Here is a 17470-nt window from a genome sequence, read left to right on the forward strand (position 1 = left end):
CTTTAGTCCTTCCGGTCGCCCCGCTGCGGCAGCCCCTTTCAGACCCGAGCTCCCGCTGCTCCCCGATCCTCCTCTCTCTCTGCACGCACACACAGACTCGACACAAACACCCCGAGAGCCTTTCAATTCCTCATCACCCTTTTTGTTCCAACGTAAAGACTCTAGGAATGCGGAGTACGTCGTTCAGGAAGCACAAGAGACCCCCCAGGATATAGCGGCTTTTGTAAAAATGCCGCGATTTCTACAAAAGTGCCGATTTTGCGGGCACTTTTGTAAAAATCGCTGCATTTTTACGAAAGTGCCGATTTCGCGGCAAATCGCGAAATTGCGATATCCTGGAGGGTCTGTCTAATACAGCATGGCTCACAGAGCAGCACATGCACTGCCCAGGCTCGACCTAAAAATTACAAAAGGAAAAACATGGCAATGATGGATACAAAAACCTTTAGCTAGGATAAACCCCAACTCAGCAATACACACCAGGCCAAGGCACAGCCCCAAGTTGCAGTCGGGGAACCAGGAAGTAGCCCGTCATGCCACGAGCTGGGTCTCTGCTCAGGGGAGGGATCTGAGCTCAAGACGGAAGCCTGAGGCCTCTCTCCAATACTAATTGGTTGTAGCATATATTCCCAGTATGGACCCCATGTAGCTCTAGGTCTCACTCTTGGAACCTGCACGATGTATACGTTTCAACCTGTTTATTACAGAATGTAGTATCCTTCAATCAGTCACCAAGCATGGGAACAGGACCCTTCAGCCATGGCCCGTAAACCCTGCACATGGCAAGCACTAGAATCCGGGCAATCAGTTCCCTCTTTGGGCAAGAGTTATCAACAGTATGGGCGTGGGAATAGTTGTTGTTTCCCCAATCACGTGAGCAACCTCTGATCAAAAAGCAATTGGGGAGAAGCCCAAGTCAGGTGCATGAAATCAATAGGGTCAATGGAGCACCATGGACGTTCAGGAGTCCAGGATGTGTCCATCTGATGTAATCAGAGCGGGATGTAATGCACATGATTATAAACATTAAAATAGATGAATCAATGCCTTTAATTAAGAGAAAACCGTTTTATCTGCTGACAATAGTAACTACATATCTTCTTAGATAGGGGCAGCCGCAGGTCGGACTCCCATCGCTTCCTAACAGTGTTTGAGGTGGCAGGAAAAAGGCACTCAGTCATTGTATATAGTCCCGAGATCCAGCCCCTTGTGGTCGTGGAAAGATACATCTGTGTGAGTGGGGTGAACTTCGGTAGCTCCAGAAGGAAGCCACTCTAATATGTTGCAGCAGCATAAGGTAGGCAAAAAGGTCAAGTGAATTGATGTTGCCTAATGCCCAAAATTGGTCGAGTGTAAGGAAAAGGCCATCTTGGTCTAGTATAGGCAAAAGTTGTACAATTCTGGTAACAACCAATCGTGGCCATTTAGTTCGTGCTGATTTATCCAGTGTGGGGAGTAGGGCAGGGTTTACAGAGACTGGCTTTGCTGAGGAATGTCCATTGTTCACATCACCCAATTAGTACACCAAACTGTATTCATATATGTCCCGGGTCTTGGCTTTTTAATGGCTAGTGCCATAACTAGTCTGCCCAGCTCTAATGGGTATCTTTCGATTGGGAGATGTAGTGAGAGGAATTTCGGGCTCATCCAGTATATTGTATAATGTCTCTGTGCTGCAAGAATGTGGAGGTCAGGGCAGTGGCGTAACAAAAGTTGAGGGAGCACCACAGAACTGCCCCCTCTCTGGATTTGATCCGGAGCTCTCAGGCCTGAGTACTGTGCTGAGGGGGCTCCCTGCAACACGGGCCCCCCGCACCATAGCTGCGGGGGCCTGTGCTACACCCCTGGCACAGGGTCTGGGAAAGCAACCCCATATGCCTGTGTGAATCTCACCCAGCTCATTCAAGGAAGCCTAGCATCCCAGATGAATCATATAAAAAGGGATCAAAGCCAAGTAAACATTTGTTTTCCAGGGGGATAGAATTATCTATGAAGAGGTATAAGAATGTAGAGAGAACACTCATCCACCTACAGCGAGCCTGCCAGCAAGGGTGAGGGAGAGACTGGTCCAACGTTCAACTTGCCTCAAGAGTTGCTTCAATTGTCCTGGAGAATCGCATCAGTAGTTGTATTGATTTTTATACCTAGATATTGTACCAAGTCTTTCCTGCATGTTAATGGGAAATCTAATGTGATTCGCAGAGTGTCATCTGTAAGAGGGAAGATGTCAGATTCGTACCAATTAGGGCACAGACCTGTGTATTCTTAGAAATAAATAATATCCTGAATTATCAGGCCACGTTTCCCCCCTGATCCCTCACAAATAGTATTATGTTGTCTGTGTAGAGAGATAATAGAAACCTGTGCGTTTGGAAAATGCAGTCACCTTTGTATGCGCTTCTCGCAGAGTCTGGAATCCTGGGGTTCTATATCCAGGGCAAACAGCAATGGAGGCAGGGAACAACACTGTCTGGTATGCCTGCCCACCTTAAACATCAGAGTCACATATCCAATAACTATAACCCTGGCTGTGGGGACAGTGTACAGTAACTTTTCTAAGCCATTTGGGGAGGTCCTGGATGAGTCTGGGTGCAGCGTTCTGTATGGTCTGGAGTCTTCTGAGGATTTTCTGTGAGGGAAGATACCGGGTTATTGAAAATACTAATGGATAAGGCATAGTCTCTTGGGAATGCTTTGTAGTGTTTTAGAGACCCATGGAAAAGGAAGGCTATAGTGACAAATAAATACCTATATTTAGAGAGGTAATGCCAGTTAGAAAGACTGGAATGGGCCACTATAGGCTGTTGTCACCCATTCTGCTATTTATTAGGAAATCATATTGCATTCAGCAAGCTGGAAGCAGAGCTGTACTCCATCTAGACCTCCTATGCAGGGAGTGGCGTTTGGCCTCTTTGAATAGAGCCCAGGGCTTTTCTTAGCGCCACAGTACTTACAAAGTGCCGTGTTTGTCTCGAAACGAGGGCACAGTGCCCTCCAGCAGCCTATTGGCACGGAAAGTTCTATTTTCAGGCATCCGTGGTAGAAGGGCACTGGGCCGAGCACAGCCATCGAATCAAGTACAAAGCTGGCATTGTTTTAACTCACTAAAACACACACACACATATATGTAGTAACACTTAATTCCAGGATAGGAATTTGTTGCACTACCACACAAGAATGTTAAAGACCTAAAATAAGTCATGTGCAGTCTTATTCGGTGTTTGGCAGGCGGCCTGCTATTTTGCAACAACAACCAAGGCCAATGCTTCTTCCTGCTCTGGTAGTCAGTCCGCCATGTTTACAGAGCCCATCTGCCTGGGGGAGTTCTCCACGCCTTCACTAGATTCGGTGGTGCGGCAAATGCACTCAAAACACAGAGGAATGCTCAGCTGACACCATTTTTGTTACCAAAGGCATTCATTGTTTGTTTTTCGGATGCAAACTCCCAAGGCAGAAGTTTTTTTCCTAAAAACAAAAAGACAAAAATTGATGGGCCAAATACACACAAAGTTTTCTCCGAGTATGCCTTGCATGGTGGAAGAAGGCAAGAAAAAACAGTGGTAGTTGCCCCACAGTGTATAGGCCAGGGCTATCTGTAATGTGACCTGGAAGCCCTGTGGCACCACAGATAGAAACCCTAGCTTTTTACCTGACTCTAGAGGAAGGGGTGGGGGGTTTGGGGGGAGGGCTGCAAGTTTGGCTTAATTGAAGCTCTGCCAAATACTGAATGAGGCTCATAATTAATCTGGTTTAAAAATGTAAGTTCATATTTATGTCTTGCACTCCCATTTTGTTTGTATTTTCTATTTCTTAAGGTATACATCAACGTTCAGGGGACAAGTAAAGCAGGAGGCTCAGAAAAACAAATGCCCAAACAAAACAATGGGACCACCGAAAGTGGAAGCACCCTGCCCTAAAGACTTTCTTCAAAAACATTCAAAAGAAATAAAACTACAAGAAAGTAAGTTCAGGACAGTTTTTTTCTAGAAATGTCGCTCTTGGAGCTGTTTGTTTATGAGAGTACAGCACAAATGTTTCCTGTTTCAGAGCTTTGTAAGCGTTGTTCAGTTTTTAACAAGCTATGAATGAGAACCCATACATTATCTTAACGTATTACTGGTGAATGCCTTAGTGGGGAACGCCTGGGGATCCTAGTCCTTGCCAGATACGGGGGATATCCACGTAAAGAAACCCACACTTGTAGTGTAGTTCCTATCTTCCCAATAGGCTCTGCGCATTGGAATAATACCTACAGCAGTAAAGGCCTAGACCAGACGTTAACTAGGTCTACTACTGTCGATACTAGACTTAAAGTTTTGGGTTTGCCAGCTTAGCTCAGAGTTCACTAGAAACTTTCTCGAATGTTCAAGGAGGAATTAACTTCCCTGATTAGACAAGAAGGGATTTAGTTTCTGACAACCATAGAACATGACAACTTTGCTCTCCCCTAATCAAGAGTCAATCTCGAGAGTCGTGTGAACAAAAGGCAAATTATTTTACTCAGTCAGTACGTGCATTCTTAGTCTCATCAGAATGTAGAGAAAAGGAAGAGACTGGCGTGTTCAATAAAAAGGTGTTATTTATTGATCAGTCTCTTTTCTCATACAAGAGAAATGGATCGATATTATTGCAATACTTATAGCTAAGTAAAGTGCATACATTAAAAGCAATAGTATAAAATAATACTGTAAAAACATTGATATGGTTTCTAAGCCATAAGATGTTTTAAAATGAATAAAATATATTATATACACATATACATTTGACTAAACGTACTCAACTGGTGTTTCTAGATACGCCTACCCCGTGTACCTGACCTAAGTCTAATACGTGGGCGGGAATAGATAGTTACAGTTTAAGTTAAGTTTGTTTTTGCCAAGTGAATAACTAAAGAATTCTCTGTGAGGAGTTATTAAGTTCGGTACCTGGAATTTAGGATGAATGAGGAATGGTATCTCTCTCTCTGGTCTCGATATTCCAGGCTGCCTGCGAGGGCTACCCGGAAACGCCGGTGCTGGATTCTCGGCAGGAGAAAGCAGCGCGTCTCTCAGCGCGTCAGGAAGGCGGGGCTGCGCCAGCGGGGTCTGCTCTGCTCTTCGCTTCAGCAAGTATGGCTGCTCCGTCTCGTCACCACGCGTGTGTTTGCATATGGCAAGATCGGTAATATTTATACCTTTAAGGTGCCGAGATTGACGTAAGGATGGACATAGATACGTCAATAAAGATGTCATACGACTTGCTCGTTAGCACATTCTTTTACTAAAGTTCTCGGTGAAATCAAAACAATGGCCGCAGGGTTTTGCCAGGTTGTCATAGGTTTGATTTGTTATGAGAACTCCGTATGCCTTATCAGGGGCTGGAGGAATATCGCTTGTCTAATTAGATCGCAAGTGTTATGACCTAATCAGATAACACGTTCCTGTGCCGTAGTGTGACTGCGTCAGATAACGGTATCTGCATCATGGGGGTTTTCTGCCTCATGGGCTGACTGCTAGTTAACTTGTTGGTTTGTTTAACTAGAATAGGGTCAGGAATAGGGGGATCGATTCAGGACCTATAGGAATACATGACACCCACTCCACGCTAACTATGGACATATTTACTAATCTAGGCATAGTATAACATAGTACAACATACTATAGAGTAGTGTGTATACCTTACCACCCCAAAATACATAAATGCATTTTGAAATTTTCAAATATACTGAAAAAATTGCAGACATATATATATGGTATGCACTCAAGCTGTAGAAAAATGCCAAAGTAATCGCATTTGTATACATTATTGCTTATTTGGTATATGAGAATTACACATGAAATGGTTTCTTACAGAAAAAAGTCTCGAGACCATTCCATCACAGAATAAAATATCTTTATGAACAAGCCAGCGGGCAGCTAATGTCTATAAGCTATCTAAAATTTAGAAACCTTAGTTCTCTAAGAATAGTTCTTACTTTAAGCAGAAGATAGTGTCCCGAAAAATATGCAAAAATATTTGGGGCTGCTGGAAAAACTGCTGTCCGTGAACTGGAGCGAAAATGTTCATGTGACTTTATTTTTAAAGTTGAAGGCCGAATTCAGGGAACGCCGTGTGCGAGCTTGCTCAAAAGTCTCTATTTCTGTTCGGGTGAGAACATCATATCATTTAGGCTTTCGAAAAAACTATCAACAGCTTCCTGGGAAAGTTCCACTAACTCGGAAATAGGTGTAATCATGCATTCTTGCGCATGATTGTCTCCATTGACATTCTGATTTGCATTACTGACAGAAGGTCGTACCTGTTCGATGCTGCTTTCATCTTGAACTTCACTACCCATCAATCGTAGTGGTGAAGCTTCCACGAATGCCGTCATCAGGATTGGTAGCCTTTGAGGGCAGCACAAAGCATGAACCTTGATCGGGCTCAACAATGTTTCTGCATCCATCGGCGCATCCGATTGTAGCGTCAGACAGGTGTCTAACACGCATTCTTCTCCGCATAGCAGACACCTCAATACAGGTAAAACACATCTTTGCCACATTGGTCGAAATGATAGAAACCAAGTCATGTTCAGGTCTCTAAGCCGGGAGAGTCCCAGGATTTTTGATATCCGGTCCCGGTATCCAATGGCTAGGATTGTTTCTTCCCTTGTCGCAAGAGTTTTGTCTGTGACATGGGTTGCCATAACGAAAAATAAGGACTAAGAATAGGATTCCTGCAATTAGTCCCAGGATCAGGGGAAGTCCGCCAAAAATCGAATGGACGAAATCTGGAAAAATACCCAGTATGGCTTTGAATGGTGTTAATACCATTGAAAATACTGTCTTAAATACCTTTGAGACCCCATTGGTATCAGAAATATTTAAGATTTCATTCAGGATTTCCGCAAAATGTACGGGGGAATTAGTTGATAATAATGTATGTATCTCTGCAGTCGTCCTTGCGACTTGTAGATCATACGTTTCTTTTGATGACGAGAGCCTGGTAGGCGTCTGAAGAAGGACTGTTTTCATTCTGCTTAAAGTATCTATTCGAATAGAAGTAATTTTCAAATCGGGCCATGCCCTTGCCTCCCTGTCTGGGAAGGAGCTGGGGAACAATGTGCGTCCACAGCACTTGACCTTCGCAGTAGTAGTTACTAGATAAGGAGTCCCGGGCATAAGACTACAACATCTGCGGTCTACAATAAGAATGTAACTCCCATTATAGAGTCTTTGAAAGAATGGTTCTATTTCTGTTGCAGGTGCGCCTTGCTGGTGACATGAAAGGTTGTATGAATTCCCTTCACATGCTCCATGCAAACTAATTCCGTTACACAGAAGTGTGCCACTCAGTGACATCGCACAATTGTTGCCACTAAGAAACACTTTCTGTCCTTTATTACTGACACATGCATGTGAATAGGGCAGGTTCCATGTTGTTTTAAGGTACCCCTTTCCCAATTTCTCGTACATGCCAGCCTGTATATATTTTTGGCAGTATTGAAACCTGAAGGTTGAGATTGGAATATTTATTATCCCATGTATTATCCATTCATTGACAGTTCGTTCTGACATTGTCATTGGTAATCTTTCTAGTTTTTCAATGCTCAAGATTGTATAATCAGCACCCTTTTGCGCCATACTGATTTGTCTATCAGTAAGGTTAAAGATTTGGAATAGTGACGTTGTGTTGATTAAACGCCAAGGCACATAGCCTGAACGAAGATTTTGTAACGTCCAGCCAAGCTGTACAATAGAACGCAATTGTGACTGACCGTGTTGTAATAGCAGTAAGTCTTGCGATAATATATCGATTGCTGACGACACAATGCTGTCCAAAGAAAAAATTCTGGAGGACAGAGTCATTAACCCATTGTCCACTACAGAAAGTGATTTTTCCAAATTAATACGGTCAATTTCCCGTATTCTCTCTGCTGTTTCAATTTGAGTAACCTTCCAGGCCTCATTGTATGCTGCATATACAGAGGCTGCTATGAAACGCTTTTGACGCTGTTTGCGTGGTCCCAAAGTGAAATCACGCAAGTCAGCACCATCAGTAAGTAAAGTTAGGTGTTGCTTAATTTCTGCCAGTGTGGAAGTTTGTAGCCATTGAAGGCATAGTTTGCCCACACTGTAGGTGGTTATTATCCCTGGGTGATGTCTTTGAGGATATCTAGGGTCTGGCCTGGTCATTTTGAACCCCTGTGTTTTGTTCAGGAATCTGTCTTGACAGTTATTAGTATCTGTGGGCCAGATCAACCACTGTTTCCAATCAGGATGTGTTCTGTTTTGGTTCAATATTTGGTTTACGTCTATCTCCTCATCTGTATCAGAGTTATTGCTAAACATTATTGGCTTTGGAATAGACGGTTTATTTAAATCTTTGATTTTGGCTAAGCCAAGACAGGTGGTCTGTTGAACAGTGTCATTTAAAAATATCATTTGTTCTGGGATCATACAGGCTCTAAACAAAGCTTCTATACCCTGTACTTGCCATTCTTTTGTACCCCAAACACTTTTCAATTCAACATTTTTGTCCCAATAATCAAATCCAAAAGTATTCATTTGTTCAAAAAATGAGTCTGAATATAACAATTTTGTGTTGGTTATCATGGTTTTGGTTCCTGTCTTGTTTGACAATTTAAAATAAAATGCTTCAGCATTACTTGTGTTAAAACCTGAAAAATATGAATATTTGTCGTAAACGGTTCTTGAGCTCCCTTTTGGAGGTGTTGCACAATGTTCCCATTGATTATAATTTAAAACATTTCTAGGTTGTGCAGATCTATGTAAAAAATGGTTACCATAGTGGTTATAACAGTACATACTATCATAATTGGTAGAACCCTGCAAATAATCATGTTTGGTAAATTTAGCAGACATTACTAAGTCAGACATCATGTTATTAATGCTTTCGAAGTCCCAATCATCAGCAAATGAGTTTGGTTTTGCAAAGTCACTCAATGAGATCTTAATTTGGTGTGGATATTTCAGGATCTCGACCGGACCATAAATTTCATAGTCAGTGTTGTCCCAAGCTACCCCACCAGGTATCGGATTGGCTGTGAAGTTGGCTGAAGAAAGTTCTCTTTTCTCGACGTGTGAAGATGTGTGTGGTTTGAGGATCAAGTTGATTTTCTGACTTGCTGTGTCCATTTTAGCATATTTTCCCTCAATGAAGCGTCCCAAAGTAAGTACCATGATGAGCCAAAGTATGAGGATAAATGCACCAAAACCCACCCAAAATTCAATCCATGGAGAAATCAGATATGTTTCTTTCAGTTGTCTCAAAAGTTCCTTAGCTTTGTCTTTAAAGGTTTTTGATGATGGCTGTGTCTTTGATTCGCTGAAGCCCTCAGAGGAATCATCGAAGTTAATGAAGTAGCCGGATGCAGTTCTGTCAATTGTTCCAATTGGTTCAGGATTTCTGTTTCTTGCATTTTCACTTGGTACTTCATTATAGATTGGTGTGTCTCTGCTAAATGTTTTTATTTGGGTATTCAGAGGTCTTAGTTCTATTGCATTGTTGCATAGTCCTTGTTGTTCTTCTGTAGGCGTTTCGAATGTGATGAGCCTCTTCGTTAGGACCTCTGTACTGGTAGCAAACCTTGGTGTTCTGCTACTTATTGGGAGTCCACTTGGCCTACTGTTTGTTATCGGCCACATGTTGTGGTTTAACCAGGTCGATGGATACAACTCGGTTCTCCTTTTTACCAGCAAGTGGCGGTAGTACAACTGATCTTGTCCCGTTGACAGACAAGACAGGAACTGCTTTTCTGTAAGAAGGCCCAAATTCCTTCTTTACCGCGATCTTTTCCCTGACTAGATCCCCGACTTTTGGAATCCAGACAGGTCTTGCTGGGACAGGTGGTGGTTCTTCAGTGGTTGTTGGCTGTTGTTTCAACTTTATGTTGCTCAGGTCTTTTCTTGTTTTGTTTAAGTCCTGCAAAATAGCCAAACGGTCTTTGATATCAAAGTTTTTTTCTTTCACCACTGAAGTCTGACTATCAATGTCAGAGATCATCATCCTAGTTCCAAATAATAATTCGTACGCACTGAATCCCTTCAGAGAATTTCTTGGCAAGTTATTGAGATTACGTTGGACACTTATTAGATGTTTGACCCACCCAGCTCCCGAACCTAATATCCTTTCCGCTATAGATTGCTTTATGCCTTGGTTTTTTCTTTACACCATCCCGTACCCTCAGGAAGGAAGTGAGAAGATTCCCGCTGGACTATGCTCATTTGGCCATGTTTCCCCCCAGGCTGGAGGGCTTGAGTGAAAACAATAGTCAAACGTAGCATGCGCTTAGCGTATATGCCATTTAGACCCGCAAATCTTTGTATAACAGTCCGGACGTCAGCCGAGTGCTGGTGATCTACATTATAAGTGGAACTAGCCTGTATATGTTAATCGCAACCCTTCCTTTTTACTCCTGATTTTTTCTGGAGTAGAACGACGAGGTATTAAACTGTTTCTCTCCCCACTGCGATCTCTGTTGCAGTTTGGGCAGTTTTTTACAAACATGGTATGACGCAGGCTCATGCCTGGCCACCAGTACCGTGATTGTAATTCTTCCAGAGAATCTTTTATTTTAAGGTGTCTGAGACCCTCGCCCATGTGTGCGTCTGCGATTAACAAGTTTCTCCTGTCCATGTTTGGAATCACTCTATCCCCCACTCCAGGGATTCGAGCAAAAGGGACGGAGTTTGCATCGATTATGTATGTGTAATTGAGTGGATAGTTGATCGGTAACGCTGAGCAGTCGCCTTTTGATGACATTTTCACTGCCAGCACTGTTTCACCGTCAATGTATTTTAATGTACGCTTTTTTCGATCTACGGGAGCCGATTTAGTGGCTGCCGCTGTGGCTGTCTGAGCCAATGAATTCCCTACAACGTGAACGCCATCACGCTGATGACTCAGTGAGTGAGTCACGTGAGTCTTTGGTAGTTCTTTTTGTAAAAGAGCTATTTGTTCCCAGAGCAGTTTCTGCTTTATTGGTGCATCTGTGTCATCTTTGTAACCGTTTTGAATCCATGTCTGCAAATCGCTGTTATATGATTTGACGCAGTAATATGAATCTGACACTATAAGTGTCGGGAATTCGCGATCCGCATTATCTAGCGCCATTTTTAAAGCTAATATTTCAGTTTGTTGTTCTGAATTACTTTTTACTGAGTGTGTCTTTGTTAATAGAGGTTTTAGTTTACCTCCGCGCCACACTTCTTTTGTAATCTCACATGTGGGGTTGTATGCTTGTTCTCCCCAAACGGAGGGTTGAGCATGTCCGTCTGTATAGATTACACAGGCGTAATGTCGTAAAGGCAGAATGTCGATTGGCAGAGGATATGTTTCTTCATATTCTAGATTTTTTAATTTCTTCTAGTTGTTAAAAAATTGTCAACCAGGCTATACTTGATAATTCATATCCTACGTACAAGACTGTTAGATGGGCAATTCTGGATTTTTTAAAGTTGAATTTGTAACCCTCTGCAGCGAACCCAAGTATTATGGTGTTCACTCTTTTCAAGTGAGTCTCCAAGTCATCATCTGTTAAGTAAATGTCATCGACATAAGATAATGCTTCATCATCATATAGTTGAAGTAATTCTGTTACTCTCGCTGAGAATACCCCCGGGCTGTTCTTGTACCCCTGGGCTAACCGACAGAATTGTTTTTGAGTGCCATTTACTGAGAATGCAGTTAAATATCTGCTCTCTGGTGCTATGTTTTGACAAAAGAATCCATTAGAGATGTCTAAGGTTGTTTTGTATTTTTTGCGCACTATGTTATTCATTAGTGCAGCACTGTGTGAGTTTTGCACTGCAAAAGTTTTGCAACATGTGTTAAGGTGTCGGTAATCCAAAACTAGACGATATGAATTGTCTGGTTTGGAGACCGGAAACAAAGGATTGTTCATTTGTGAGGTGCAAGTTTCAATCACCCCCTGGTATTCTAGCTGATCTAGTATTTCATTTACCTGTTTTTTAGCTTCTTGCTTAATTGGGTACTGCCTTTGTGCAGTAGGTTGTGATTTTAACTGGATTTTGTGAGGAGGGGAGTCCTCATCCCATCCTACATGATTTTTATATAAAGCAGGTGCTAGAGCCACTGCCCACTTTCTAGCAAGTGTGTATTTTTTATGAATTGGAATTTGATTTGAGAAGGCAGGCATAATTACTTCTTCGCCATGAGGGCACTCCCTGACAAACTCTGGTGGCCAGTCTTTTTCAGCTAGAAGGATGTCATAGCCCTTGGAGAGATTATCCCAAAATAGTCCCCTTATTTTCCTAGTCTTATCTCCCTCTATACGTAATGTTATCTCGTATATCTTGTGAGGTTTGCTAACCCTGGTGTCTGCAGTTTCCACTTAAAGATATTCATTCGTGTCCACTGTCTCCAGATGATTCATAAGGACTTTGCGCGCTATGCTCACTTCTGCTGCGCTGTCTAGCATTGTCTGAGCCCACTCTCCGTTTTTCAGTTGTGTCCTCAGTATTCTCGGCATTGTTAACTAACTTGATACTGGCTACCTTCTTTTTTGGAAATTGTAATTTCTTTTTTAATTGAGCAGGTTCCTTGTCTTTGGACTTGGCGTGCTCTTCTCTTTGTTCTGATCGTCCTCTTCTTTCCGATTTCTGCGAGGAAGTCTGAAAAGATTGAGAGGGACGCGTATCAATGTCTTGATATCTATCAGGTTTTTTTATATTATCCCTATTTCTAAGGTTATATCTTTTCCCAGAGGGGTCACTCTGGGGTGACCTGTGTCTTTGGTTCGGAGATTTCTCCCTTCGCCTAGGAGACCTTCCTCTGGACTGGAATTTCTTTTCTTTAGGATTGGATTGTTTGTTTCCATTCCAGTTCTTTTTTGGTGAATTATTATTAAAAAATATTTTTTCTGGACTTTCAGTCAGTTGCGGTTTTACTGGTATTCCACCTAAACTATCTCTACCTAGTTCCTCATAGGATTTTTCTATGATTCTGGCAATTTCAGCTGGTTGGTCTGCTATATCTGTCTCTTTTAACCTCTGGCGGATCGCCACGTTGGCTGCTTCACCTTTTATGTTGGCTAATAGTATAGCCGAGACCTGCTTGAAGTCTTTTAGTAATTTCATACCAAGAGTTAAAGCGGGTTCTGGACCGTATTCGTCTTGAATTTGTTTTAGCACATCTGGTATCACCGAAATGGATGGAACACCGTGCATTTTTGTGTAGATGGAAGCAAAGACTGTACCCCAAGTGTCACAGTCCTCTATGTGTGGTGCGATTCCCATTGGGAGACAGATAGTCAGAATCCTGTGTTTTTCTAGCGGGGTGGTGTCAGGAAACACCGCCTCTATTTGGGTAATTTTCTGTGCCAACCAGAATGGTATTTGTTCCCGTTTAGCCGGTACTTTACCTAGGCAGGATTGGATGTTCTGTGGTGTAATTTTATTTGTGTTCCCCTGTTGAGGGGTCAGCTGTGGAAGTTTAATCGCTGGCTGAATTGTTGATGTCCGCATCACATACTGAACTAATTGTCTATGAATTTTTATTAATTGTTTTAGCTGTGTTAACAGCTCTGCTGCAGACATCCCATTGATGTCTGGATGTGGTGTGTATCCGGCTAGGACCGGCCACGTTGCTCCTGGTCTACCTAAAGGACCGAGCCTGGTGATGTGATTATTATGTTTTAGGGCGCCATCAAATAAGAGCAAATGCTCTTGGAATTTGAGTGGTACTTCCACCTCCTCGAAAGGAGTGTACTCATTAGGAGGTTCCTCTATTTTGTAATAGTGGAAGTACTTTGTTACAGCATTTGCTGCTGGAAAATGTATCCATGAATAATATACCTCTGTCTGCCGATATTCGTGTGCCTCAATTACGAATATGACTGTGCCACCTCTAGGTGTCAGTCCATTTTCTATAAGTTTTAGGGTTATAGATCTCCTTTTGATGACCGGGATGAGTATTATATCCTGGTCTGCTGCCTGCATGGTAGCATCAGCTGCTGCGAGTTCAGTTGCTAATCTAACTGCCTCTCTTTCATCCTCATTGTCTGACATTTTACTGACAGGATGGTTATTTCTTTTGTTTGCAGATCAGGTTTCTTGTGGAAACAAAGGTTAGATGCACAATATGTTGGAACTGTTTATCCTTCAACGTTGACTATACCAAGAACCATACATAGGAGTTCCCTCCTGCGAGGTCTGGCGGATATAACCTTTCACCCACTCCAGACGTCTTTGGAGTATTTGGGAAAAGGGGTCTGAGTGAGAAAGCACGACTGAGTTACTCTAAATGTCTTACGTTAGTTTTATCGCCCTTTCCAAACGCGTTGGGCGCCATGTAGTGTAGTTCCTATCTTCCCAATAGGCTCTGCGCATTGGAATAATACCTACAGCAGTAAAGGCCTAGACCAGACGTTAACTAGGTCTACTACTGTCGATACTAGACTTAAAGTTTTGGGTTTGCCAGCTTAGCTCAGAGTTCACTAGAAACTTTCTCGAATGTTCAAGGAGGAATTAACTTCCCTGATTAGACAAGAAGGGATTTAGTTTCTGACAACCATAGAACATGACACTTTGCTCTCCCCTAATCAAGAGTCAATCTCGAGAGTCGTGTGAACAAAAGGCAAATTATTTTACTCAGTCAGTACGTGCATTCTTAGTCTCATCAGAATGTAGAGAAAAAGAAGAGACGGGCGTGTTCAATAAAAAGGTGTTATTTATTGATCAGTCTCTTTTCTCATACAAGAGAAATGGATCGATATTATTGCAATACTTAGAGCTAAGTAAAGTGCATACATTAAAAGCAATAGTATAAAATAATACTGTAAAAACATTGATATGGTTTCTAAGCCATAAGATGTTTTAAAATGAATAAAATATATTATATACACATATACATTTGACTAAACGTACTCAACTGGTGTTTCTAGATACGCCTACCCCGTGTACCTGACCTAAGTCTAATACGTGGGCGGGAATAGATAGTTACAGTTTAAGTTAAGTTTGTTTTTGCCAAGTGAATAACTAAAGAATTCTCTGTGAGGGGTTATTCAGTTCGGTACCTGGAATTTAGGATGAATGAGGAATGGTATCTCTCTCTCTGGTCTCAATATTCCAGGCTGCCTGCGAGGGCTACCCGGAAACGCCGGTGCTGGATTCTCGGCAGGAGAAAGCAGCGCGTCTCTCAGCGCGTCAGGAAGGCGGGGCTGCGCCAGCGGGGTCTGCTCTGCTCTTCGCTTCGGCAAGTATGGCTGCTCCGTCTCGTCACCACGCGTGTGTTTGCATATGGCAAGATCGGTAATATTTATACCTTTAAGGTGCCGAGATTGACGTAAGGATGGACATAGATACGTCAATAAAGATGTCATACGACTTGCTCGTTAGCACATTCTTTTACTAAAGTTCTCGGTGAAATCAAAACAATGGCCGCAGGGTTTTGCCAGGTTGTCATAGGTTTGATTTGTTATGAGAACTCCGTATGCCTTATCAGGGGCTGGAGGAATATCGCTTGTCTAATTAGATCGCAAGTGTTATGACCTAATCAGATAACACGTTCCTGTGCCGTAGTGTGACTGCGTCAGATAACGGTATCTGCATCATGGGGGTTTTCTGCCTCATGGGCTGACTGCTAGTTAACTTGTTGGTTTGTTTAACTAGAATAGGGTCAGGAATAGGGGGATCGATTCAGGACCTATAGGAATACATGACACACTAAATAGTCTAACTGGAACCTATTTACATGAACAGCTTTTATCCTGAAACTCTGTCATGGATCTGGTATAGGAACGTTGGAGCTCGCACTAGAAACTGTAGTGTTGTGTTATCATCTCCACAAAATTTCAGAATACCACATGAAATTGCCTTTGTTATCACGAGAACTTGCTAAAACGTGATTTCCAGTAAGAAGTCTCTGAGGGGTTGTAGGAAATTCAGGTGGTGGTTGATGTATGCTGGTTCTTGGTTGTGAAGGGCTTTGTAGGCGTATATTAGCATCTTGCATTGGCATTTTTCATGGATGGGGAGCCGGTGGAGGTTCTTGCGTTGGGGGGTGATGTGGGTCCGTCTGGGTAGGTTGAGGATGAGTCTGGCTGCTGAGTTCTGTATGTTCTGTATCGTCTGGACTGTCTTCATGAGTTGGGTGGTGGTTCCTGTGTACAGTGTGTTGCTGTAGTTCAGCCAGATGGTAACTAGGACTTCAGTGACTGGTTTTCTCACACTAATGGGGAGCCATCTGGAGATCTTTCAGAGCATTTGGAGGATGTGGAAGCAGGCAATGGAGACTGAGTTGATCTGTAATTTCATGGTGAGTTTGCTCTCCAGGATGATGCCACGGTTGCGGGCAAGGTCTGTCGGAGTGGGAGTGGGTCCGAGTTCAGCGGGCCACCAGGTGTTATTCCACAGAGAGGCGTTGTTTCCAAAGATCAGCATTTCGGTCTTGTCAGTATTGCGCTTCAGACAGTCGGTCTTCATCCAGTCATGCAGTTGTAGAAGTTGGTTTTGTGATTGAGGGGTCTGCTGAGAGCGAGAGGATGAGCTTGGTGCTGTCGGAGTAGGATATGATGTTGAAATTGTGGGTTCTGATGATGTAGGCCAGGGGCGTTATGTATGTGTTGAAGAGGGTGGGGCTGAGGGATGAACCTTGAGAAACACCGCTGATGGTGCTCTTTGGTTTCGAGGTGAAAGGTTGGAGGCAGATTCTCTGGGTTTGTCCTGTGAGGAAGGAGGAGTTCCATCTGAGGCTGTCTGCCTGGATCCCAATGTGGTGAAGTCTTGTCAAATGTTTCCCAATGTAAAAAAAATAGGGAAAAGTGTTTTGCGACACCACCTCCCCGTTTTCTCAGCCCCTGCTTTATGGAACATCTGAAACATCTCAGGAAGGAGTTTAGGTGGATGATATGTTGTTTGGAAAGTTTTGTCAAGATTTGTCAAATGGCACCAAAGTTAATAGCAAAACAGAAAATGCTCTTCCTATGAAAACTCTGACTCAAGTATAACTACATCATAGTAACTGACACTGTATAATATTATATCCATATATATTTATTCGTGATAACCTTCTGTGAATTGCTACAAATCTTCTGACTACTGCCTTTGAATGAACACCAAGCCCACCCAGAAGCATGCAAAGGTGGAAGACGTTGTCTGAGAAAAAAAGGGTTAACCGCAACAGTGGAGACTTGCAGGCAAATAAGGCAACGAGGGTCCAAGTGACAGTGTAGGCATGTGTGGAAAAACCCGATGTAAATGACACCAATGCTGCAGAGCTCAGGCTGAGTTATCAGAAGCCAGCAACAGTGAAAAATGCTAAAAGGTAGAATTGACTTAGGAGAGCAGGTGAAAGCTATTGGGCTGTCGGATGCCACTTGAGAGCTTCTGTCAAAAACCTATAGAAGCAAACTTATGCTATCCACTGCGACAGTTCATAGGTACAGAGGGATATGGCAGCATGTTTGGTGGAGGTAGGCGTAGGGCAGAAAAAGACACTCTGGAAAAGCATTCCCTGAGCACAGCTACCC

The 17470-nt window shown here is 42.8% G+C and overlaps 1 protein-coding gene across 1 annotated transcript in view; it reads left to right on the top strand.

Annotated features, from left to right (window-relative positions):
- The window catches only part of ENKUR (enkurin, TRPC channel interacting protein), a 97641-nt gene that overhangs the window by 10003 nt on the left and 70168 nt on the right, over positions 1-17470 (top strand). Inside the window, exon 2 of the mRNA XM_078663438.1 lies at positions 3816-3961. Within this exon, the coding sequence (XP_078519564.1) occupies positions 3816-3961 (146 nt within the window). The remainder of the gene's footprint in view (positions 1-3815; positions 3962-17470) is intronic.

The sequence above is a fragment of the Lissotriton helveticus genome, chromosome 10 (genome assembly GCF_964261635.1).
Source record: "Lissotriton helveticus chromosome 10, aLisHel1.1, whole genome shotgun sequence".
In the NCBI taxonomy this organism is placed as follows: domain Eukaryota; kingdom Metazoa; phylum Chordata; class Amphibia; order Caudata; family Salamandridae; genus Lissotriton; species Lissotriton helveticus.